General features: G+C 39.1%; 1 protein-coding gene across 4 annotated transcripts in view; it reads right to left on the bottom strand.

The window, feature by feature from the left end:
- The window catches only part of GRAMD2B (GRAM domain containing 2B), a 121,655-nt gene extending 101,973 nt beyond the window's left edge, over positions 1 to 19,682 (bottom strand). For all 4 annotated transcript variants that reach the window (XM_042250291.1, XM_060415653.1, XM_042250290.1 and 1 more), the window contains exon 1: positions 19,418 to 19,682. In XM_042250291.1, the coding sequence (XP_042106225.1) occupies positions 19,418 to 19,545 (128 nt within the window). In that variant the 5' untranslated portion in view covers positions 19,546 to 19,682. The remainder of the gene's footprint in view (positions 1 to 19,417) is intronic.
- Positions 19,683 to 21,516: the final 1,834 nt, after the last annotated feature.

Consider the following 21,516-nt stretch of genomic DNA (forward strand, 5'->3'; position numbering starts at 1 on the left):
ACCTCTGACACAACCCCTTTCTTATAGTACTCTCGTTTTCCTATCCTAATGCTACACAATTCTGGTGAAACGGTAAAAGGGAAGCATTTTTTAAAAGTTAAGTGGCAAATAAAGGAAATATCGATCTAGAAGTTCTGGTTCAGTAAAAACATGTCATTCCTTTTAAAAGTCAGGAAGCCAATTTATTGAGCTTGCCAGGTGGTTCAGTGTTAAAGAATCCACCTACCAATGCAGGAGATGCAGGTTTGATCCCTGTGTTGGGAAGATTCCTTGGAGTAGGAAATGGCAACCCACTCCAGTTTTCTTGCTTGGGAAATTCCATGGGCAGAGGAGCCTGGCAGGCTATAGTCCATGGGGTCACGAAGAGTCAGATATGAGCACACGTGCACAAGCCAATTCATCAGTCATGGAAAACTTATTTACATACTTTATATTTACAGAATATGAACTTTCAGAAAAAGTAAATGATTTCTTATAATCTTTCACTAGCATTTGAAAAAATAACAGCTTCATTGAGATATATGTCATACACCATCAAGTTCTCTCTTTTGAAGGCTATATAATTCAGGGGTCTCAGTATCACTAAATAGAGTTGTGCAGCTGTCACCACTAACTCCAGAACATCTTCATCATCACAAAACGAAACCCTGTCACCAGCAGTAGTAAATCCCCATTGTCCCTTTTCCTTAGCCCTTGGTAACCACTAATCTACTTTCTATCTCCATAGATTTGCCTCTTCCGGACATTTCATATAAATAGACTGATGAAGTCTTTCGTGACTAGCATCTTTCTTCCATGTTGTGACGTGTAACAGTACTTCATTCCTTTTTTATACCAAATAATATTCCATCTTGTGGATATACCACATTTTATTGATCAATAGATAAACATTTGGGTTATTTCCACTTTTTAGCTATTATGAATATTCAAGTTTTGGCCTAGACAGATGTTCTCAATTATCTTGGGTATCTACTTGGGAGTGGAATTGATGGGTCACACAGCTACTTTAAGTTTAGATTTTAGAGGAACTGCCAACTTTTTTCCAAAGTGGTTATACCATTTCACACTCCCAACAATGTATGAGGGTTCCAGTTTCTCAAACATGCTCACTAACACTTGTTTTTTTCTCTGAGTATAGTCATTCTACTAGATGGGAAGTGGTATCTCATTGTGGCTTTAATTTGTATTTTCCTAGGGAATGATAATGTTGATCACCATATTACTTCTTATTGGACATCTATACATCTTCTCTGAAGAAAAAGCTATTCAAATCTTTTAGCCATTTAAAAATGAGTTGTCTTTTCATTATTGAGTTGTAAGAAATTCTTTATATATTCCAGATGCTATACTTTTATCAGATACACAGTTTATAAATATTTTCTTTCATTCTGTGGGTTGTTTTCGTTTTCTTGATGGCCTTTGATATTTATCGTTGATGAGGTCCAATTTATTATTTCTTTTGTAACTTAGGCTTTTGGCATCACATTTAATCCTTCAGTTTTGGTGGGGATTTAAATCACCCCACTTACTTTAGAATGTCCACACCCATTAGCCAGTACTGTTACTCCATGATGGAAGGAGATTAAAAGTGGAAGGGGTTGGAGTATAGTGAGATAGAAAGAGCATGTGCCTAAAATCTAAAGATTGAGTCCAACTCATCTGTCATGGAATATAAGTACTTAATTTTCCAAACTTCAGCTTTCTATTTGCAAAATTGGGTAGTTGCTATTTCATAAGGCTATTGTGAAATTTGAATTAGCTAAATTGCAAAAGAGTTTACCGTGGTACCTGGCACATAGGAGGTATCTAATATACACTAGGTTATTGTCATTTTTATTAGAGAAGGTGGAACTGAGCCTGGACCTAATCAAGAATTACTCAATAGAAGTAGAGCTATCACTCTGTTTCTAACTGCGTATTTGTATAGGCTGCTAAAATTATATAGAACTGCAGATTTGCTTATTATTATATAGTTTTCCAGCACTATGGAAAAATCTGATAGGCACACAGTAGGATAATTTCATTTCTTTTGAATTCAGGAATAAACAAAACTATTTCTCTTTGGGATCCAAAGAAGAGACCTAGACCCAAAAAACTGTGGCGTCAGCATCACCATGTGTTTCTTATTATCATTAATTTAGGGCCATTTATACAACTATAATGGAGAAGGAAATGGCAACCAGCTCCACTGTTCTTGCCTGGAGAATCCCATGGATGGAGGAGCATGGTGGGCTACAGTCCACGGGTCGCAAAGAGTCGGACACGACTGAGCGACTTCACTTTCACTTTCACTATACAGCTATAAAATGAATAAAGCTCCCTACCTGTCACTTAGGTAAGGGACTTTAAGAATGGTCACTCAATATTTCCATTAAATGTTTACTATACTTTACAACATTACTTTAGAACTAACCCAGTCATTTAGTATTCACATAAACAGAGTGGTTTAGGACATAAAAACATACTCTGTTTTATTATGATAAACCCAGATATTGGGGACAGTTCAAAGTAAAATCATCTTGATAGGTTTCTCCTGTGTGGCAGGTAGACTAATAAATAAGGCAGCTTCCAGTAGAAATATCTTATTGATACTTAAGAGAAAGAAGTTTTTTAATATCTTCTGTTTAACCAACTCAACCTAAAATTTTGTTATTTTATTCATCATTAAAAGTTCAACTCTTGCTCAGTAATTGGCATAAGTATACTTTTAAATGTGGAAAATTTGGTACATATTAAAAACCCTTTTGAAAAAGCCCATAATAATCCTATGCTGTGAAACTTTTAAGCTATGCCACACAATTTTCTGTTTCACTTGTGCTTAAGTTGCAATTCAGAAATATTTAGTGATTACTTCTATCCTTAATAAGGCCAGAAGACTAGCCAATAAACTTAAGGGGATATAAAGATGAATAACACATTCTTTCTGACTAAAGATTTGGCAGTTCAGTAGGTGATCTAGAGGCAACATGCTATAATTAATGGGAAAACAACAGTAGGATAAGATGAAAAATTTCATAAAGTTGATAAAGCAATTTATGAGGTGATAGCCGAAGTTAGAAATCAGGCAAAGGTGTGTTAAGTAACATTTATTGCTTGGAAAATTCCATGGGCAGCTGAGCCTGGTGGTCTGCAGTCCATGGGGTCACAAAGAGTTGGACATGACTGAGCATACAAGTTCACATGTAGCACTTATACATGGCAGGCAGATTTCTAAGCACCTAAATCCAGTTTCTCATTCAATCCTTACAACAGCTTTTTGAGGTAGGAGCTACCCTTCCCCCACTTTAATAGGCGAGGTAAATGAAGTACAGACATGACAAGCTACTCAAATGAGGTGGGCTCCCAGGCAATCTGGCTGAGGAATTGGTCTTCTTAACTACTCTCTTACGCTACTTCTTAACTCAAAGAGGAATTATTGTTAGTAGAGTAGCTTTTGGATTTCTGGAACCTCTACTTCTTCAAAACTCCCCAGACGTGGGATATAATAATGCATATAAATAAAAGATCTGATAACTCCTTTCTCTCTTTTAAAGGTGTTACCACCTTTATGTTTTACTCTAAAATTCTACATTAAGCATATGTCACATACTCTAGTATATATGGATTAGATAATGTGGTCATCCTGTATGACAGTATGAATGGTCTCCTTCAAAGTATGTCTAGTAGGGAATAAGCTTTATTTCCATATTTTCCAATTTTGGAAATACCCTTTCATACCATCACAATAGCTTCTTGCATAGATTTGTTAAACTGTTAGATTATTTCCCATTTTACTTTTATGAAATAGTGATGATAACGTCTATTTGTCTTGATTGAAAAATGCAGCTACTAGAGCAGGCTCAGTTTTGTAGGGTCTAAAGCCTACTATTGTTTACAATATGGAGGACTTCTTTCAGAAGCACTACAAAATTAGGTGCAAGGAATGAATATTGAATTAGAAGTGCTTCATTCTGTTAGGCCCTAAAAGTTTCAGCTTAATTAGCCTGAATGATAAACCACCGCTTCAGATAGTAACTAAAATAAAATTTGAAAAAAGTCCACAAGAATAAAATACCCAAAAAGAATGCTTCATTTTTTTTCCTCAGAAGGATCTTGTAATTTTAAACTTTATATATATCATCTCATCTGATTTTTTTTTCTCCTTTTAATTTCTCAGTTGTCTGGAAAAACTTTATTCACAACAGATCTCTCCATTTTGTGAGATGAGGAAGAAGAAAGGGTCAGTGATTTGCTCTAGGTCACAGAAGCCTGTTAGGGGTCTTTCCACTATTCTTGTCAGCAGATGAATTTGAAGAAAGAATATTTTGTATGAGAAACAAAGAAGCTTCTTTTCTTAGGGTCTTTAGTGTTATTTTACTGGAGAAGAAGCTAAGCTTGGACAAATTTACAACAAAGTTCAAAGCCCAAAGTGTGGAATTCCTGAGTGCAGAACATTGTTTCACCTTGTAACTGGTAGCACTGTTGGGAAAACCTTTCATTTTGATGTGACACAGACATTTTGAACCTTTTTTTTTTTCCCTAGAGATAAGCACATCCTTTTCTGCCCCCTGCCTCTCCACAAAGTAGTATAATTTTGAGGAAACTACTCAGCCCAGCATTGGTTGTTATTTTTTTTTATACCCTTATTTTCGTATTTTTCTAAGACCATCATAACATGAACTTCAGTCACAATGAAGAAATGAAATACTTTGACAGCTGCTTGGCTCTTCAAGTTTGAATCTTAAAGTTCTCAAGTGTTTCCATGTTTCAAATAAATAAAAAAGTATTTTTTTTTAGCTTCATGTACTTTACCCCCCTGTTTTCAGCTCTCATTGAGTTGTTTTATTGTTTAGTTGACTTTGGGAAGATCTCCTGGAGAAGGAAATGGCAACTCACTCCAGTATTCCTGCCTGAGAAATCCCATGGACAGAGGAGCCGGGTGGCCTGCAGTCCATGGGGTCACAAGCAGTCGGACACGACTGAGCAGCAAACATCCACACCTGTGCATCACCCGTGCAACAGCCTCTACCCTGTTACCAGGCAACGGTTGTGAAAGTCAAAGTGAGAGGGATCTAACCGGGTCTCCTGCACTGCAGGCAGGGTCTTGAACGCGAGCCAGCGGGACCGTTAGTGGTCCTACTTAGTCATTGGTCAGCGCCGCGCTGGACCCGCCCACAAGCAACCGTCAAAGAGCCGCCAGTTAGCGAGTGCATTTCAACGGTGGGCCTGCGCAAAGTGGCGGTCTTCATACAGAGAGCAAGGTAAGAGGCCATTCCTGACCTGCTACCCCAGACCCTCCAGTTCACGCGCTCTAGGCCAGCAGGTGAGCGGTAGGTGGGGGATTGGGGGCAGTGTGCCCAGGGAACAGGCTAGGGGCTATGTTTTGCAGAGCTCTAGAGCCCTCAGCAAGGCTGGTCGGGCCACGGTGGAGCCTCTCCCCGATCCCTGCCCCTGTGACCTAATGGCAGGAGCCGTTTGCTTAAGAGGCAGGCTTCGGGACCCGGCTCCCATCATTTGGTTGGCCTGAGGAACCTGAGGGCCAGTGGGCTCCTAGGTGCCTGGCTCCCTCAGGGATGACAGCTGGACAGGGTCTGGGAACCTGGCCCTGAGGGAGCTGCCAACTGATATCTGCCTCCTTAGCCAGGACTGGGACCTTGGAGGGTGAAAACTGTGCCTTGGGATCTTGCCCTTTCTTGTCAGAACAGAGAGAAACATTCATTTGGTAGAGATTTATGGGAACATCCTTACCTGACCATGACCCGAACTCAAGAACAAAGGATGTGACACCAAGAAGTTCGCAAAACTTATTAGAAAAGGGCTTCGCTGAAAGCTTTCAGGGAGCTTGTGGGTTTTTAAGTCATGAGTGACCTGTCTCTTTGCATGGTCCTGCAGTAAACCTTTCTCTGTTCCAAACTCTGATATTTTGCTATTGTTTGTTCTCTGTGTATTGGGCACAGGGACTTTTGTATTATTTATTGTTGTTGTTTAAGCTGTCATATCTGACTCTTTTTGGGACCCTGTGGACTGGTAGCCTGCCAGGCTCCTCTGTCCATAGGATTTCCCAGGCAAGAATACTGGAGTGAGTTCCTTCTCCAGGGAGTCTTCCTAACCCAGAAATTGAACTCTGGTCTCCTGCATTGCAGGTGGATTCTTTACCGTTGAGTTATCTGGGAAGTCCCACGGGGATGATAAAACAAATGAGGAGGGGGAACTCTTAAGATTTGACACAGTGTCTGGATTATGACTTCCTGTTATTTTTTGGGCTCCAAAATCACTGCAGATGGTGACTGCAGCCATGAAATTAAAAGACGCTTACTCCTTGGAAGGAAAGTTATGACCAACCTAGATAGCATATATCAAAAGCAGAGACATTACTTTGCCGACTAAAGTCCGTCTAGTCAAGGCTATGGTTTTTCCTGTGGTCATGTATGGATGTGAGAGTTGGACTGTGAAGAAGGCTGAGCACCGAAGAATTGATGCTTTTGAACTGTGGTGTTGGAGAAGACTCTTGAGAGTCCCTTGGACTGCAAGGAGATCCAACCAGTCCATTCTGAGGGAGATCAACCCTGGGATTTCTTTGGAGGGAATGATGCTAAAGCTGAAACTCCAGTACTTTGGCCACCTCATGCGAAGAGTTGACTCATTGGAAAAGACTCTGATGCTGGGAGGGATTGTGGGCAGGAGGAGAAGGGGACGACAGAGGATGAGATGGCTGGATGGCATCACGGACTCGATGGACATGAGTCTGAGTGAACTCGGGGAGTTGGTGATGGACAGGGAGGCCTGGCGTGCTGCGATTCATGGGGTCGCAAAGAGTCAGACACGACTGAGCGCCTGAACTGAAATGATTGTATTACTATAGTAACACTTCACTGACTTTGTCACTATAACAGCAGTTCTTGAGTGCCCTACTTGCCACATACTGCACATGCCTAAATCCTCAAAACAGTCCTAAGAGGTGCTACCTGCCCCATTTACAGATGGGAAAACTGAGGTTTGGAAAAATTGGGTAACTAGACTAAGGTAATGCAGTAAATGCTGGAATTGTGATTCAAATACAAGTCTGAGTAACTCCAAGGCTCCTGCCCTTCCCTCATATATTACTGTTCAGATTAGAAATATGTAGTAGTTTTGATGTCATCTACAAACTGCTGAGGTGCCCCGCCTCCACGATGGTCTCATGTGATCCCCTCCTTTCTTGGGTTTCTCCCCCTTGATCCTCCTCATGCCCACTGAATATGCTGGGCCAACCTGTGTAACCAACAGGATATTGCAAAAATGCAAAATACTTGTTGGTTAAGTATTGCTTGAGGGAACTACTGTCCTAGGCAGAAAGAAAATAGGCACAGAAGTATGAAGCTATGAAAATGTGAGGCATCTCTGAGGGATTATTTATTAAACTAAAAACCAATGTTTATTAAATTATTTATATTTATTAATTTAGTTTTAGAGTAATAAAGCTTATTAAGCTTAAATTAATTCAGTGTAGAATTAAGTTAAAATTAAGCTTATATTTATGGAGACAGGACTTTCAGCCTATGTTGCTCCTTGTGGCCTTTCAATTGTATACTTGTCTTTCTTCCCAATGGCAAGGGTAAAGCACTTGGGACCATAGTGAAGCAAAGAGCTGTTGAGATCTAATAATGAATTAGAAGGAGAGTGAAATTAGTGGGAGAGTGAAAAGATTCTAGACTTGGAGTCAGAAGATCTGAGAGGTCATCTGACTTTGCCATTAGCTGCTCTCCCTGCACTGAGCATATTACCAACTTGTCTGCTCCTCCTCAGCCTTCCTGGGGTGTGGTCAGCAGCACCCCAGCAACAGTCAGCTATTCTGGTCAACTCAGGGGAGCTGCTTATGTATCCATCATCCACCACCATTCATTCATCCAACACTTATCATTGTTTAGCTTAGGTCAGGAACTGTGCCGAGTGATTGGTTAGGAATAAAAGGCAGAGTGTAAGGAAGAGAGATATTAACAACAAGAAAGATTGAGTGTGTGATAAATGCAGTAATGGAAGTAAACAAAAGGTACATTGTAAGTCCAGAGAAAGGGGGATAAGGCCAGGGTAGACTTTCTGAAAGCAGTGGTACCTGGTCCAGCTTTGAAAGACAGCTCAGACTTTATTCTGCCCGTGTGTTATATGCAGTGTGTGTGTTAATCAGTCAGTTGTGTTGACTCTTGTAGGTAGAGAAGAAGGTTCAAAGGCCCAGAACTAGCATGTGTGGCTGGAGTGTAATCTCTCTGGGGTACAAACAGGGCAAGAGATATGACAGAGAAGCCGACCAGGTCACAGAGTGCCCTCACAGTCCAAAGGACAATGCTCAGAGGTAAATCAACACTCTTGTATGATATGACCATTCCTGCTTCCAAGTTTCTTTTTCCTTTTGCAGGAGCATGGTTGGAGTGAGAAAGGCTTCCCAGGTGGTGCAGTGTTAAAGAACCCACCTGCCAAAGCAGGAGATTCAATAGACGTGGGTTCGATCCCTGAGTTGGAAAGATCCTTTGGAGTAGGTAATGGCAATCTGCTCCATTACTCTTGCCTGGAAAATTCCATGGACAGAGGAGCCTGACAGGCTACCTAGGGTTGCAAAGAGTCTGACATGACTGAACACATATACTTGGAGTGAGGCTTGTTCATGGCATCCTGTTCTGCCCCTTTGGGTTTGTTGGAGGGAATAAAGTAGAAGTTTCTTTTCCTTCAGGATCATCCTGGCAGCTGTGAGACTTCCACATTAGGAAAAGTTTATTTTGTCCCACTAAAACATTTGAAATGTGTAGTTTATTTCTAGATCTAAGTATTGCAACATTGGGATTAACAGGAAATATGCTGTGGGAAATTATAGCTTGGAGAGTTCAGTCAATAATTTAATCTTCAAGGTACATGCACCTTCCCTACCCTTTATGGTTGTCTGAGTGTGTGTCTGTCTCCAGCAGAAACTGAAGTCCCTTGGAAATAGGAGTTGACTCTTTAGCCATTTCTTTTTTTTTTAATTTAAAATTTTTAAATTTTAATTGGAGGCTAATTATTTTACAATATTGTAGTGGTTTTTGCCATACATTGACATGAATCAGCCATGGGTGTACATGTGTTCCCCATCCTGAACCCCTCTCCCACCTCTCTCCCCATCCCATCCCTTCTTTAGCTATTTCTTTACTCCACAGGAGTCTCTCCTTGTCATAGAGTTTCTTCTTTGTGCTAGGGATACAAAGACAAGGATGTATTCCTAGCCTCTAAGAGCTCTAGGTGACAAGTGAATATTACCATTATTACTCTCCCATTGCCTTATAATAATCACAGCTAGTATCAGAACATTTGCTGTGTGCCAAGCACCTTCTGTATTATCTCACTTAATATTGTCCACAACCCTATGATTATCTCCGTCTTACAGTTGAGGAAAGTGAGGCATAGAGGAGTTACACAGTTTAAAAATGTATACTATCATGTAAGAAACAAATCGCCAGTCTATGTTCGAAGCAGGATGCAGGATGCTTGGGGCTGGTGCACAGGGATGATCCGGAGGGATGATGTGGATGGGAGGTGGGAGGGGGGTTCATGTTTGGGAGCTCATGTACACCCGTGGCGGATTCATGTCAATGTATGCCAAAACCAATACAGAATTGTAAAGTAAAATAAAGTAAAAATAAAAATTAAAAAAAAGTGATGAAACCAGATGTACACGAGGCAGTATTCCCTAGATAGAGCATCCCTACACAGAGATCTTAGAAAGTATTCTATACCTTTCTAATAAATGAAATTACCCACCATACTTGTTCTTTTGTTATTGCTCAAAAGTACATAGAGCAAATACCATTGTCTTTTAACATAAATTTAACTGAAACTCACATGATCATAAAAGGACTAAATGTAAAAATTAGAATCCCAGAAAAGTCTTCTTAACCTCATTTTTTCAAACAGAGAATTATGCCTGTCTCTGAAACCAGTGTTCCCTCTGGGGTTGTGAAAATCACCATGAAGAAGCTGAATGAAATGACCCTTGAAGTTTGGATTTGATTTTTGGAAGTAGCCCAAATAATTGGAGCCAAGCCAGGTGAATAAATTGGTTAATGAAGTTGGATAACTGTTTTGGTTTTGTAACTGGCTGCCTATTCACTGCATGAACTCATTTCATTGGTCCAGTTTTGCCAAATGGCAACAACAGAAAACTTCTCTTCCTTTTCTGTTACTTGCTTTCCTCACCTAAGCAACAGAGAGAGTAACCATAATCCATCTATCACAGGGAAAAGCCACCAAAGTTTATAAGGTCATATCTCTAAAAAGTTCCCATGGATATGCCACAGTGCAAATATAGGAGACTATTATTGTTACTGCTGGCTTATGTAGAAACAGTTACTCATCACTTATGTACTTCTTGGCAGGGCTTTCAATCTCCCTTATCCAGCCCCACATAGATACACATGGAGGAAACTCCTAGAATTTCTGCATCAGTTACCCTTGGCTGGTTTTATTTTGTTAAACATGAGGAGAGGTAGGAGGGAGGGAGGGAGGGAAAGAGATAGAGAGGGAAGGAAAGAGATGAAGGCATGGAAATGAGTCTGACTTTTAAAAATCTGTTACAACAAAAAAACTCTTAATGAAACTGGGACTTTAAGCTAAACTTATCCATGTCCATAGATTTCCATGAGGTTTTAAGACCAAAAGGCTCAGCTCTTCTGGAGAACACAGACACAGAAGCAGTTAGAATCAGGAGTATATCAAGAGTTTGTGGATCGAAGGCTTATACCACTTTAGGGTCTTCTTTAAGAGAAATTAGGGACAAAAAATTAGGCATGAAAGGGAATATATATTTAGAGAAAAGAAGTCAAGTTATTAGTTTACAAATAGCTGACAAACTCCATCAATATCTCCAAATCCAAAAAACTTATGTGACACTCTTATAAATTAACTGCCTGACATATTCTATGCTGTTATATTTTTAACTGATACATGTTGATCCTTTCATATGACACGTTTTGTAATTTTCAACGAGAGATAATACAGTCTTTTCTCTAGAAAAAGTTTGAAATTGAAAGTGTTAGTCACACAGTCACGTCCAACTCTTTGCAACCCCATGGAGCCTGCCAGCCTCCTCCATCTGTAGGATTTTTTCAAGCAAGAATTTTGGAGTGGGTTGCCATTTCCTCCTCCAGGGGATCTTCCTGACCCAGGGATTGAACCCGAGATTCCTGCATTGCCAGCAGACTCTTTACCATCTGAGCCACCGGGGAAACCACGAGTTTTATCAATAGGTTAGACATTTTCAGACAGTTTCAAACCTGTTCTTGATAATGTCATGCTAAGATGTACTGTGTGACACACAGACACAATGGCTGCTTTTAGTATTACCTTGGGTTTGTGCTCCATAAAGAATTCTGATAAATTGTGTGATAAGCATAAGTAAAATTTGGTATACTTATATCAGCTGCATTATGAAGTATCAAGTCTTAACAGGAGAGAGAATTTCTGGTTTGACTTGGTGTTAGTGAGAACAGAACCCAGAAGTTACAATTTACATGTATGATGATGGGAAGACCTTGCCAGAGATAACCTTCAGCTCTGTACATTTCCAACTTAATTTCTCTTCTATTACCTACGTGCTTCTGGTGCATAGCACTCGTAGGACATGTTTATGTGATGGAATCATCTTTGGTCCTGCACCTTTTTCCCCTCTAACGTTTATTTATTTATTTGGCCATCACAGGTTTTAGTTTCAGCATGCGGGATCCTCACTGTGGCATGTGAACTCTTAGTTGTGGCATGTGGGATCTAGTTCCCTGACAAGGATCCAAACCTGGGCTCCCTGCATTGGGAGCACAGAGTTTTAGCCACTGGACCACCAGTGTAGTCCCTGGTCCTTCACTTCTGTGTCATCAAGCAAGGTGAATTTGCTTAGTGGAGTATTCCTGGAAGCCAGGAGGACTAGTGATAACTTAGCACATAGAAATGATGGCAAATCACATAAATATATTCCGCTTATCTCTAATTAAATGTATCTCCAAACAACTTCCCCTTAGTTCACAGTGCCACAAATGCCCTTGGCTACCTGACTGGAGGGGACATGTAACAGAAAATTGGAATGAAGAGAAGGCAATTATAATTGTAGTTAAAATATTATCTGAAAAGTTTATGAAAATGTACAACTACATGAATATCTTGCTAGGGACATTCCCAGGGCCGTGGAAGGGCCCAAATAAGTGAAGGTAGAAGATTAAGCTTCTTTGGTTTTATAATAAATACTTCCCTTTTGACAATACATTCTGATACATAGTTAACATGGGATGATAAGAAAAGGCTTCTAGTTCTGAGGGCAGAAGTAAGGGGGCAAGGGAAGAGCTCTGATGTTATACTAAGCCTTTCAGGAGGTGCATCTGGAAAGATGAATGGGAATTTTCAGACTTACTCCATTTACAAAAGCCTGGTAATAGGTTTGAGCATGTGTATTGTGAGAATCCCGGGTGCTTTGTATCATTAGGCAGTAGGGAAGTGTCTGGCACAGTTTGGGAAGGAGACTGTAGGTCCCTCCTCTTCTGGCAATGTTAGTGCTGGGGAGTTCTCTTTTCTTCTTGGAAAATTCTAACGCTTCCATCAAAGAGGCCTCTTCCTCTGTATGTCACCTCCTCGTTCTAACTTCTACTACATCATTGTACCCCAAGGCCCAGCAGAGTTCACTGATCCTGCCATCTTGCCCTCACCTGCTCACCTGACCCTACCTCACCTCACTCCATTCACTGAAATACTTGCCTTGTACTCAGGACACTATTATCTTTCCGCTTAACACAGTCCTGCCTTCTTTGATTGCTAGCCTTCACCCCTGTTCCTGGAGAAGGAAGGCCATTTCCTAAAACTCAACCTCCCTTTAGCTTCTAAATATCAGTCTTAACTCTACAACTCCTGTGAACAGGAGCTGAGGCCATGGGGCTTACCTAGTAAAAATGGATCAGGGTATCTACCAATGGATCATAGTATCTACCATGTTCCTGTTCTTCAGGTACCAGATAGTCTTCTGTCCTTTCCCTAATTGCAGAAATGGGACTGGCTAAGAAAAAGCAAGGCTCTTGGGAGGGGAGAGTGGAAGGGAAGAAGGGTCAACGTCTCCTCTACCACTCGCTGATGACAACTGATGAGCAGAGGAGTGGAAGCAGGGTCACTGGAGCCACCAAGGGGAGGCACGGTGAGAGCGACTCAAGGCTGTTCTGACCCTACCGAGCTCATCGTCCACTGCAGCCTGGAGTGGTCCCCAACCGTAGCCCAGCACAGCAGCCTGGAGTGGTCCCCAACCGTAGCCCAGCACTGGCCCCATCCTCATTTCACATTCCAGCTCGGTACTGCCCCATATTTGCCCTCTTTTGTTGTCACCTTGGCCCTTGTTTATGCCCCCAAAGCCCACGGTGCCCCTTTTAACACATTAGCTTCACTGGGCAACTTTCATCTTTGCCTAAAATGGAAATAGACTGACAATCTAAAAAGAAATATTTTGGAGAAACAAAATTTTTTTTAAAGCAGTAGACCTAATGGCTAATTTGTATAGTAAATCTCCAAAAACTAACTTAAAAATACCTGATTTTTATTTGCTGAGTGACTAAGTTATTGAACTGTTAATTCATCAGAGCCTTTTCCAGTCTATTTATGAAGCTTAAAGCAATTCGTGTTTTTCAAGGCCTTCCAGTGTTCTGTATTTTGGGAAATGATGACTTTTCATGAACTTCAAATGAAGTGCTGGGTGCTTTATGAGTGCCAGAGATTTTCAAATGAGGATCCTCTTAGTGGAGGCCAGAGAAGCACTCAATAGATTCAACAACCATTTAAAAACCCTCAACAAGAAGGAAACTTCTTTAACCTCAGAAAAGTTGATAAAATCTGAAATAAAAGCATTTCATTTTAAATTAGGAACAAAATGAGAAAGCCTGGAATTAGTATTTATACTCAACATTATATGGAGTTCCTTGCTTGTATAATTAAAAAAGATTTAGAAGGACTAAAGTTCAGAAAGGTAAAAAAATTTTTTTAAATTATCAAATAATATTATTGTCTACAAAAAACACAGTCTACAGATTATTAACATTAATAAGATTTAGCAAGAATGTGGATATAAGATCAATTTAGAAATTCAATTATATTTCTGTACATCAACAAAATAAAATCCAATTAAAATTTCCAAAAACAACAAAGGTGTAAAGTACCTAGGAATAAGTCTAACAAATGATGTGCAAGATTTCTGTGTAGAATTCTCAAAAACCTTATCAAAGGATATTAAAGACGTAATAAATGGAGGCCCCATCATGTATATGAGTAGGTATATGGAACGCCATGAAATGTCACATTTTCTCAAATTGAGCAATAGATTTTCTGCAATTTCAACTTTAAAAATAAATCTTGACTTGACAAGCCACATTCTAAAATTTAAATGGAAGAGCAAAGAGTCAAAAGTAGCAAATCACTTCTGAAGTAGGTAAGAAGTCTTGTCTTATCAGATAAAAAACTTTCCTTGTGACAGTAATGAAGATAGCAATGTGTGATAGAACTGCATTGCAGATTAATGGGGAAGGAAAGTCTATTCGATAAATAAGCTGGGATAATTCATTATCCATATAAATGACTAGATGATTCCTTAATTCACAGCAGAAACAAAAATAATTCCAAATACATGTGCTGTACTGTGCTTAGTGGCTTAGTCATGTCCGACTCTTTGTGACCCCTTGGACTGTGGCCTGCCAGGCTCCTCTGGCCATAGAATTCTCCAGGCAGGAATACTGGAGTGGGTTTCCATGCTCTGCTCCAGGGGATCTTCCTAACCCAGTGATCGAACCCAAGTCTCCTGCCTTGCAGATGGATTCTTTATGGTCTAGGCCACCAGGGAAGAATTCATTATCCCTATAAATGATTAGATGATGCCTTAATTCACACCAGAAACAAAGATAAATTCCAAATACATAAAGGATCCTAGTTTGAAAAGAAAACATATTTTTAGAAGAAAATACACAAGCACATTCTTACAACCTCAGAGTGGAAGGAGTTCTTAAGTAACAGACAGTACAAATTATTAAGAAAATGAGATATCACCTCACACCACTCAGAACAGCTAATTATCAAAAAGATAACAAATAACTAGCATTGGTGAGGCTATGGGAAAAAGGGAAACTTCATGCACTATTGGTGGGAATGTAAATTGGTACAGCCACTATGAAAAACTGTATGGAGGTACTTCACAAACTTAAAAATAGAACTGCCATACAATTCAGTATTTTTACTTCTGGGTATTTATACAAAGAAAACAAAAACACTAATTCAAATAGATGTATGCACTTCAGTGTTCATAGCAGCATTATTTATAAAAGTCAAGATATGGAAGCAACTTAAATGTCCATCAACAGAAGAATGGATAAATGCTTGGTATAGATACACAACAGAATATTACTCGTATACCTATAAAAAGATTGAAATTTTGTCAACAACATGAATGGACCTGCAGGACATTATGTTTAGTGAAATAAGTCAGAGAAAGACAACAAATGAAAAAATATAACAAAACAGTAATAGACTCACAGATACAGAGAACAAACTAGTGATTACCACAGAGGAGAGTGGTAGGGTCAGGAACAAAATAGGTCAAGGTGATTAAAAGGTAAAAACTACTAGGTATAAAATAAATAATTGACAAGGATGTAATGTTTAGCACAGGGAATGTAGTCAATATTTTATAGTAACTTTATATGGAGTATAGTCTATAAAAGTATTGAATACCATGTTGTACACCTGAAATGTTGTAAGTCAACTATACTTAAATAAAATAAGCAAACTAATAAGTTAAAAATAAGAGCTCAGACATAATAGGCAACATGAACAGACAAGTCATATGCTGGAATAAAACATTTGCAACACGCATAGCTAACGAAAGATCAGTATTGGGAGTATTTCAAAAGCTATCTAAAAATAAGGAAAAATTAGTAATCTCTCTCTCTCCATTTCTGCTTCCCCAAAGGGTCATAAATTCATAAGCAGTAATTTAAAAGATGAGGAGATGAAAATGACCAATAAACATACTGAAAAGATGCTTCTCTTGTCTTAATAAGAGACATGCGCATTAAAACCATTTATTTTGAAATGACATTTCATACCCTGCAGATTAGAAAAAAATGAAAATTTAGATAATGGCAGTGTTGATGAAGCAGAATAACTGCTGGTAGTAGCATCAATGACAGAACTTTGAAATGGAATTTGACATGATGAGTAAAGTTAATCATGTCCATAATATGGCCCCACTGTTCCTCTCCTAGGTAGGTACCTTGGAGAGACTCTTGCATAAGCACACCGGACACCTGGGCAAGATGGAGCATTGCTTGAATGAGCAACAAACAGGAAATATCCAGAGAGGGGCAAAAGGGAACATCACATCATGATACTCCCCTAAATCTTCTAGTGGTTTCCCACCTCAGTTAGACTAGAATTTTAAACTCCTCATCCTCTGCTTGTCTCTCTGATTTCATCAGGTGCCCATTGTGGTTCCCCAGGACACATGTCTTCTCCACTTGAGAGCAACTTGCTCCTTCTCAGTCATTTTGTGCTTGGCTGCTTCATCCTCAAAGTCAGCCTAACTATCACTTGGAGGGTCCTTAACTTGCCACTTCACCTAAAGTAGTTTTTCCCATCTTATTCTCCATCTCTGCCCTGTAATTGTTTCCTATAATAATATACATTAATATTTAAATTATGCCTGTATATATGCACTAATTTATAGTTTTTTTTTTTTTGCCTATGTTCGATATTAAGCTCATAACTTTCATGAGGACAGGGACTAGGTCTACCTTGCTTTTGATTGTACTTGCTGTGTCTTCCACATAGCCTGGCATATAATACTTAGTCAATAAATCTTTGTTGAACTGAATGAGTGAAAGAAAAAACTGCATAAATTGTATGTGTCTGTTTGAGTAGTTCGTTGATCTGAGGGTACATTTGATTAGCTTTAGTTCATGGGAAAGATAATGGGATAATACAACAGCCACATAAATTGCCAACATTTACTTAGCTGGTAAAGGGAAGTGTTTATCTTTTTTGATTCTTTTTTAAATTGAAGTATAGTTAATTTTCAGGGTTGTGTCAGTTTCAGGTATACAGCAAAGTGACTCAGTTATTTGTATGTGTATATTTTTTCAGATTCTTTTTCCTTTTAGGTTACTACAAGACTTTGAGTATAGTTCCCTGTGCTCTACAGTAGGTCCTTGTTGGTTTCTATCTGATTTTTGACCTCAAATAATTAACCAACACATGACTGAGTGCTTCAAAAAATTATTTTAAAAGATTTTATATGCAATATGTTAAGTAGATCTTTCAACTAGACTAAAACTCCTCTAGAGCCAAAATATTTGGAGGTATGAATAATGTTTTAAGATAGGTTCCAATATACATTAAAAAAACCCTTACATATACTAATATATAGATTTAATGTTGAATATTCAATGATGCAGGTGAAATAGGCCTGGGCTCTTTTTAGAAAGTCTTCAATATGGCTTGATGCAGGTTTTTATTTTATTAGTATTCCATTTATCTATATTTATTTAAGTCATATGTATTATATTTACCTAAATTATATTTTGCATGTTTTATACATTTTAATAGTTTTATACATTTAATTTAATTTTTCCTGGTTAGATCTTGAGCTACAAGAAGAGTTTGCACTACAGTCAATGTGAGAGAAAGATTAGGTAGACAAAGTAATTAAATAAATTTCAGGAAACTATGGAAATAATCTAAGAGTTTTACATTTTCAATCAGAATTGTACTCTTACTCAAACAGCTATAATGCAAGTAAGGCAGATTTATTTTATTGATGGGTGGAAAAATTAAACTAACTTTAAATAAGTGAATTGAGATTCATTTTATGTAAATTCAGGTTCTTGATCTCAAAAACTTTTAAAAAATGAATTTGTCTTCATAAACTGACAGTCTAATATGTGAATACTATTAGTGGGATTTCTTTATTTTCTATTTAATTTTTAAAAGCTATAACTTTGAGTACTTTTTTGTGTAAATGATTTAAAATGATTAAAAAATAAATCAGACAATTGACTTTCTGGATATGGTGCTATGCAAAAGTGAAGTTCAGATATGGAGGTTCCTCTTCTGCCTTGACTTGATTACTTTACATGGAAGTTACATTAACGTTTACATCAGATGGAAAGTAAATTTTAGGTGGTTAGCATGCTGTAATATATATAGAAGTAGAAATAAAATATTATAAACACAAAACATATAATATTATAGACCAATGTCACCTCCATTAAAAAAATTTACACCAAAGCTGGATGAGTTATAATCTATAAAAATTTGATTGCATTGTATATCTGAAACTAATATAGTTTTGTAAATCAACTAAACCTCAATTTTAAAAAAGTTGGATGAGAAACTTTTTCTTGTAACAGATTTCCACCTGCACTTGGTTTCCCCATTGTATAAGTTGCTGGAAAATTATTATGAGACAAAATGAATAAAGAGTAGATAAATGAATTTTCATTAAAAATATAAATTATCAGAGTGGTGTTCAGGTAGGTATTAACAATTATAGCTAAAAAAGATATGTTCTGAATCTAGTCACAGCTGCTATAAATCGTTTTACAGTAAGTAGCAGGACCAGACCACAGCCAGTATTAACATTTAATTTAGAAAGCTCCAAAGAAGGAAACTGTTTTGAAATTTTAATAATTACTATTCTGATACTTGGGTTTCCTGGTGGCTCAGACAGTGAAGAAGCTGCCTGCAGTGCAGGAGACCTGGGTTTGATCCCTAGGTTGGATCCCCTGGAGGAGGGCATAGCAACCCACTCTAGTATTCTTGCCTGGAGAATCCCCATGGACAGAGGAGCCTGGCGGGTTACAGTCCATGGGGTCACATAGAGTTGGAAACGACTGAATGACTAAGCACACAGCATATTCTGATACTTATACCATAATTTTGACAGCAAAGGAAGGTTTTTGGTTTAGCTGTGTTTACATGAACTTGGGCAACCTCTGGGCAATGCTGAGGGACAGGGAAGGCTGGAGTGCTACAGTCCATGGGGTCTCAAAGAGTTGGATATGACTTGGCAACCAAACAACAACCACCACACCACCACCACCAATAGTTTGGTTTCACTTACTGTGAACCTGTGAGGGGGTCAAGGATCAAGTAACTGCATAGCTGGCCAGATTTCCAGTATGTATTAAACAGTACTAAGAAGTCAACAACAATTATTGTCCCTTCACGGTGATAAGAGTTCTGTTTGCTCAGCAAATCACATCCTTTGCTGCGTACTCCCTTAAAATCTACCAGCCCAGGGGCCTGGGCTGTGCCCTCTCTTTCTCTTTGGCAGAATCCTCCCTTTGGGGATGAGGAAGGAGCTCTCCAAGTAGCATTGTTGGGTGGCCGAAGCCATGGGGTTGGGGGCGGGCAGAGAGGGTGTACCCACCTGAGAAACACTGAGCCGGGGCTGTCAGGAATGCTGTTCTGGGCCTCTGCACCCGACTTGCCTGGGATGCCTGGAATCTCAGACCGGAACGTTGTGTCACTGCCTGATGAGAGCCTTTTCTTCACCATTGTACAGTTGTCAATCACCAACTCAAGAAGTAAACTCAAGGGCTCATTTTCCAAGCTCCCCAATAATGTGAAAATATCTGAGTTTCAGCCTTGTTCTGTTTCTGCACTGCAGGAAGCTCTTTCTTCACATGACTCCTAATCTAGCTGAGGTGATTTTTTTTTTTTTTTGAAGCCAGTTAATGAGTAACATGTAAGTATAACATGGAGTGGTTTTCATCCTACCCACATTTGCTCTGAAGGAGAAATAAACATGTTTGGTAGACTCAGCTTTCAGTTTACTAATAGGAACACCATATGACTCTGGATTTAGGCAGAAATGTCTATGGAAACTCGAAGACTTAAAAGAACGAGATGCAGAGACAGGCAGTAATGAAACATTAAAAGCAGAAATGTTTTCTTTAACCTCCTGAGTCTGATCAAAAGGGCAGGGAATGTGCTTGACACCTTTACACGTATAGGAAATAACTAGCCCATGTTAGGTAAGACACGCAGGAGGCTGTGTGCTGTGGTGCTGAGTCTCTGGGACCTGGAGAGCTCTAGAGTTCTTATGGAAGTGATACGTTCAAAGTTAAGGGAGCCTCAACATTCAGGCTATGTATTTGGCTGGTTATAGAAAACTGTACTCGGTACCAAAATGGTGATGACAATAAAGACAAACAAACAAAAAAACACTAGGAGTTAAAGGCTCAGACTCCATCCATTGCATGCTGGCTGTCTAAGCACAGGCGATCCCAACCCGGCCAAGCATATCAACCATGTGTCTCTCACAAGATTAGAAGGAAATCATATTGGAGAATATTCTACATATTATCATTATTGTTATTTAGAACCCTACTGGAAGTGTGAAAGTGAAAGTGTTAGTTGCTCAGTCCTGTCCGACTCTTTGTAACCCAGTGGACTGTACCCTCCCAGGCTCCTCTGTCCATGGGATTCACTAGGCAAGAATACTGGAGTGGGTTGGCAATCTCTTCTCCAGGAGATCTTCCTGATCCAGGGATCGAACCCAGTTTTCCTGCATTGCAGGCAGATTCTTTACTGTCTGAGAGAGCAGGGAAGCCCACTAAAAGCAGGAGGGAAATGAATTTACATGTGATGATCTTCAGATCGTTGGTCACTTAATGTTTCTTCACAAGAAAAACATCAGTTTTTCACCAGTGTTACTAGGGGTAGGGAAGGATTTATAGTTCAAAGGAACTATATTCTCTCTCTTCTGTTCCCCTTGTGATTAGTCAGTGACATTGGAGAATGACTGCCTTAAGTGAAGTACACAGATTCTGATAGTGGAAGAGAGCAAAGTTTCCTGGGAAATCAAACCTTTAGCCTTGCTTTTGTTAGCACTTTGCTCTAACCAGCTGACAACCGGCCAGGGGTAGGTTTTTGCATTTCTGTGCACTGTACTGACTCTAAGCATACTTTTGAAATTATTAGACAAAGTGTATATTTCAGTAGGATTTTACTGGTGCCTACCAAAATGACCAGTTTATCCCAGTTTGTCCAGAATACCCTTAATTTTTAGCATTGAATACCCAATATCCTAGGAACCTCTTAGGGTTGGGCAAACCAAAGCGGGTGGTCACCCTGGTTCCAAGTGTCGTCTTGTTACAATTCTGGTGGCGCATTGCACCCAGCTTCCCTCCTTATTTTTTTTTAAATAGTGGAATATACATATTTCTCTTTTTCCCTTTATGTTTCCCCTTATGTACCCCTTTTGTGTTGCAATTATGTTAGAAAGATATTAATAAGGTAATTTATACTGAAGTGGATGGATTAATCAAACCCATCATGACGTAGTGATTACCATATGAAGTAAGTCAGACAGAGGAAGACAATATGATGCCACTTGTATGTGGAATCTAAAAAATGATACAAATGAATTTATTTGCAAAACAGAAACAGACTCACAGACATAGAAAACAAGCTGATGGTTACCAAAGGGGAAATGTGGGGGAGGGATAAATTTAGAGTTTGGGA

This window comes from Ovis aries, chromosome 5, assembly GCF_016772045.2.
Source record: "Ovis aries strain OAR_USU_Benz2616 breed Rambouillet chromosome 5, ARS-UI_Ramb_v3.0, whole genome shotgun sequence".
Taxonomy (NCBI): Eukaryota; Metazoa; Chordata; class Mammalia; order Artiodactyla; family Bovidae; genus Ovis; species Ovis aries.